The sequence below is a fragment of the Oncorhynchus keta genome, chromosome 5 (assembly GCF_023373465.1).
Source record: "Oncorhynchus keta strain PuntledgeMale-10-30-2019 chromosome 5, Oket_V2, whole genome shotgun sequence".
In the NCBI taxonomy this organism is placed as follows: Eukaryota; Metazoa; Chordata; class Actinopteri; order Salmoniformes; family Salmonidae; genus Oncorhynchus; species Oncorhynchus keta.
In genome coordinates, this window is record NC_068425.1 from 6,616,656 (window position 1) to 6,621,377 (window position 4,722).

Here is a 4,722-nt window from a genome sequence, read left to right on the forward strand (position 1 = left end):
AGCACTGTTGTCACTCACCTGTTTGGAATGTTATCACATGTCATTGCCCCATTAGCGAGTCTAAATATGCATACGTGACAGACGCAGGCTTTTGACATGTGAAACCTAAGAATGCACCAGAGACCCGTAATGGATTTCAATGGGACCACCAAAGAAGGAGAGGATCTCCCCCACTTTAGGGGATTACACAGTTGTCACGCCCTGACCTTAGAGCTTTTTATGTCTCTATTTTGGATTGGTCAGGGTGTGATTTGGGTGGGCATTCTATGTTCTTTTTTTCTATGTTTTTGCATTTCTTTGTATGGTTCTCAATCAGGGACAACTGTCTATCGCTGTCTCTGATTGGGAACCATACTTAGGTAGCTTTTCCCCACAGGGTTGTTGTGGGTTTAGTTGCTTTCTGTTTTGTGATTGCACCTGACAGATCTGTTTCGTTTTGGTCCACTTTGTTATTTTGTTTCAGTGTTCAGTTTGATTTAAATATCATGAACGCTTACCACGCTGCACCTTGGTCTTCATCTACTTCATATGACGAGCGCTACAACAGTGCTCCTATTTCAGATGAAGTCCACGCCATTTTGAAAATAGTTACCAATCCCTCAATATTGTCACTTCGAAACAGTCACGCAACCACACCATGGATATGAAGAAGAACATTGCTTTGGACCTAGATGTTTGAGATTTAACTTTTATTTCCATTATCGAAACGTTGTGACACACACCCACATGCACTGACACAGACAGAATCGGTCACACACACTGAGGACAAAGATTTGAACAAAAGAGGAGAAGGAATAAAAGAGAGATTCAGGTCAGCGACATCTTGAATTCTGCAACAGAGAGAGAGACACCTGTCATTTCACTTTCATTACATCATCAGTTTGAACATACAGCATCAGTTTGATGCGCGACTCAGGGTGCAGACAAAAAGGTCATGTACTCCACAGTTAAAATGCTGTACTCACTTGATCATTCACCCAGTCATGATGTGTTTCACAAAGGCTGAAATAGAGAGATAGAAACAGAGAATGTATTAACTATAGGTGGGAACCAGTACATTTCCTCAGCACACTGCATGAAGTAGTCACCTTGGTAGTTAATGCAGCCATTGCTGTCCTCTTGTCCTTCCATCACTACCTCTATCTCTTTCTCTGTCATCTTCTCTCCTGCCGGTGTAACGGAGGGGTGTGAGACATTTTCAAATGATGTTAAAGACTCCCCATAGAGACAAACCTTACGGAAAAAAACACATTTGATCCTAATGTGTTTCACATGTGATCTCATGTAATTACATGATATCACGTGATCTTATGTGAAGATAAAACTACATGTGAAAACATAATCTCATGTGAAATAAATGTGACAACATGAGAATGGTACCATGTTCAACATGTGGCTTCAACATGTGGTACCATTTTCAACATGTGGTACCGTGGAACTACATGTAAAACTGCAAATTAGATTTTCAAATGTGAATGTTTTCAAATGTGAAAATCTCTAATGTGAAAATGTAGTGTTAATATGTAAACTCCACATTTAATACATGTGAACATATGGTTTCACATGTGAACATCTGACCTCAGATGTGTCTCTTTTGCTTTCATATTTCAGCTCAACATGTGAAAACAGCTATTTCACATGTTTTTGTAAGGGATGTAATTAAATAATGTAGGGGTCTTAAGGTAAGTGGTATGCTGTTCAGCAAAAGTAGTGTAAAAGTCTTTGACCAATTACAATCCTTTCACATGATTACTTTGTACTGACTTTTCAGTATGACCCCACCTGGGATTTGAAATCACAACATCTGGATTTAGGTTACACTGATCTTTCTCCTGTGCCACAAAGTCTGTAACATGCTCAGAAGTGCAGCAATTTGATGTTTTTCTGTATAGTCTAATGTTGGTGCACCATATTATTCTGTTGTAATGCTCCTCCTCAATCACTATGATGAATAGAATAGTTTTTCTTGAGTGTATTTTTTAACAAAGCTGAGATTTACTTTGAAGTCCAACGTGTAGGAATACAGGTGAAATCGGTCATTGACACAGACATGGTGGCATAGCAAGAAGATCTGAATGCCGTGAACCAAGAGTTTGTGTCCAAATCCCAGGTGAGAACACGTTGAACACAAATGACTGTATAAATAAACATTATACGTTATAATAATGTATGCAAAAGTGTGCCAAATATGTAAGTTGAAAACACTCCGACTGCGTGACTTTCATTACACATCTATAATCACATCATAAACATGAGATTATAGCTACATAGAACATGGGCACTAACCAAGAGTGGCGAGTGCAAGACGCAGCTCGGCGCCCATGACGGTGCCGTTGCCCTCCTTGTCAAAGACACGCAGTCCTTCCACAAAGTCCTCAAAGGTACCCCGGTTCTTGGACTTGGAGATGTGCTGGAACATTGGTAGGAAGGTCTCGAAGCCGATCAGCTTCATGTTCATTTCTATAGTGGCACGGTGAGCAAGGGAAGGAGTTACTTCCGATGAAACCAAATCAACCCATCAGCATACAAGCCTCTACAGAGCTCAAGGCGAATAAAGAGAACGTAAAGTAGGAGAAAGATGGCGACTTAAGCAATGGTGTGGCCATGCACAGGTTCAAAGGCTGGAGTCATTGTCAAAAGGCAGATATGTCTACAAACTGTGATGCCGTCAGTTAAAGTGTTGCTCCTGGTGGATACACTTGCAGAGCAAATTATTGATGTCTATGTCTGTGTGAACATGTAACCAACTACTACTTTACAATGTCTATAGAATACTGGTGTGCCCACTGACCCTGTGGCTTGGGTGTCCCTAGGACTCTCATGACCTCTTCGTTGGAGGGGTTCTGGCCCAGCGCCCTCATCACATCACCACACTGGGCGTAAGAGATCTTCATCTCGCTTTTGGGGGTCCTGTCGAAAAGCATGAAGGCCTCTTTGAACTCTGGGGAAGAACACAGATGACCAGGGTTAGCTGGGGAAACTAGTAGGTCATCAACAGGTCAGGTCATCCAATAAACTTTCCCCATAACATATAGTCAAATTGACATCAAAAGATGTTGGATTCTTTAAAGGAAGACCAGTTTACCATCAATTTGGTCTGCAGTGAACTCCATCTGAAATAGAAAAAAGAACACTTCAATAGTGGGAATATTGCTACTGATTTTGCCCAGCTCATCATTGGAAGCACATTTAGCAATTGTATTGTGGAGGATGAGGTGCATCCGAGGCGCATCCTATGTATATGACATGGTGGGAGTTCTTTGAAAACCCCCGAGGTCAGCTGTGGACACCACGTTTGTGTCTCTAAGAGTAACAGGGCCCCCTAGTTTCAAGATGGTGGGCTTTGTGTGAAACCTAATTCTCCTCCACTGTCCCCGTGGCCAACACAGACAATAGGAATGCAAAGTTCCGACTGGGGACCCGCTAGAAAGGCTGTTCTAGAACCCCAGAGAGACAGAAGAATGCAGATGAATCCGGGTGTGGAACCTCTCTGGCACCAAATACCAGCCCAATTTGTTTGTTTTATCATCCCCGAGAAAAACAACCTGACGAGGAACAGTTATGGGTTGAAATGTTATTTTTCCATTGAAAGAGCTTGTTGGGAACATAAAACAGTTCTAGGAACTGTTTGCTTGATCCAGTCGCTGGAAAGTTTTGTCAGATGTGTGCCACTACGCCAACAAGTCTTTGATCGTACGGTGAATGCCAGTTGCCAAGGCCAAAGGAACAGAAAATGAAAAAAAAAGAATATGTCATTGATGAGGAACGCTTATAATATACTTTGATTTACCTCCAACATAATCTCATTCAGATGTTATCTTCAACAATTACTGTACCAAGCAGAGACGGTTTAATGATCTGAACATAACTAACCTGAAAGGTTATTACATTATTGAAAATGTCACATCCATTTGCAGAGGACAGCCACGCCAAGACATTTTGCCAACAGAACTTTGCCAACTAATACAACAATGTTTTTTTTCACTAGGAAAATTCCTCAACTTTTGACAGACTTCCCTGTATAACTAACACATCTCTAACTCGTCAACTAAGGATAGCATCCTCTTCTCTCATGTTTACTGTCATAAATTCTACTACTAGCACAGGTGGATGAGAGGAGATGACAGCAAAGACTCACAGAGAGTTTAGACTGTAGAATTACAACATACATTCTAGAGCTACGAGTTGGACACTCACCGCAATGCTTTTGGGATCGAATTCGGGCTCCTTGGGCTTCTCTGACTCCGGAGCCGGTGGGGTCGATTTTGCCACCTCCTTCTTCGGCTCGGGCTTCTTTGGGGCCATTGTCCTGGATGGGAAAGTGTGTGAGTGAGACCGTGTGTATTGAGGTGGAGGCTGAGAGAGGACCATCTCTGGAAGAGTTATATACCCAGCTTGGGGGTCCCCACTGAGACAGAGGGGTTGGCTTAGCCCCCAGGAGCCAGGATCACATTCTATATAAGGGTAAAAAGACAGTCTTAAGGATAGAACTTCACAAGACTTCATCTATGTGGTCACCTACACGGGCTCCCGAGTGGCTCAGCGGTCTACGGCATGGCATCTCAGTGCTAGAGGTGTCACTACAGACCCTGGTTTGATTCCAGGCTGTATCACAACCGGCTGTGATTGGGAGTCCCATGGGGTGACGCACAATTGGCCCAGTGTTGTTAGGGTTTGGCCGGGGTAGGCCGTCATTGTAAATAAGAATTTGTTCTTAACTGA

The 4,722-nt window shown here is 42.6% G+C and overlaps 1 protein-coding gene across 1 annotated transcript; it reads right to left on the minus strand.

Annotated features, from left to right (window-relative positions):
* Window positions 1–679: 679 nt before the first annotated feature.
* myl4 (myosin, light chain 4, alkali; atrial, embryonic) lies at window positions 680–4,360 on the minus strand. Its single transcript, XM_035771494.1, has 7 exons — window positions 4,198–4,360; window positions 3,086–3,113; window positions 2,792–2,941; window positions 2,287–2,460; window positions 1,089–1,166; window positions 966–1,002; window positions 680–830 (listed from the first exon to the last, which is right to left on the minus strand). The coding sequence occupies exons 1-6, from the start codon at window positions 4,303–4,305 to the stop codon at window positions 974–976; spliced, it is 567 nt and encodes a 188-aa protein (XP_035627387.1). The 5' UTR covers window positions 4,306–4,360; the 3' UTR covers window positions 680–830; window positions 966–973.
* Between the last annotated feature and the right edge of the window lie 362 nt (window positions 4,361–4,722).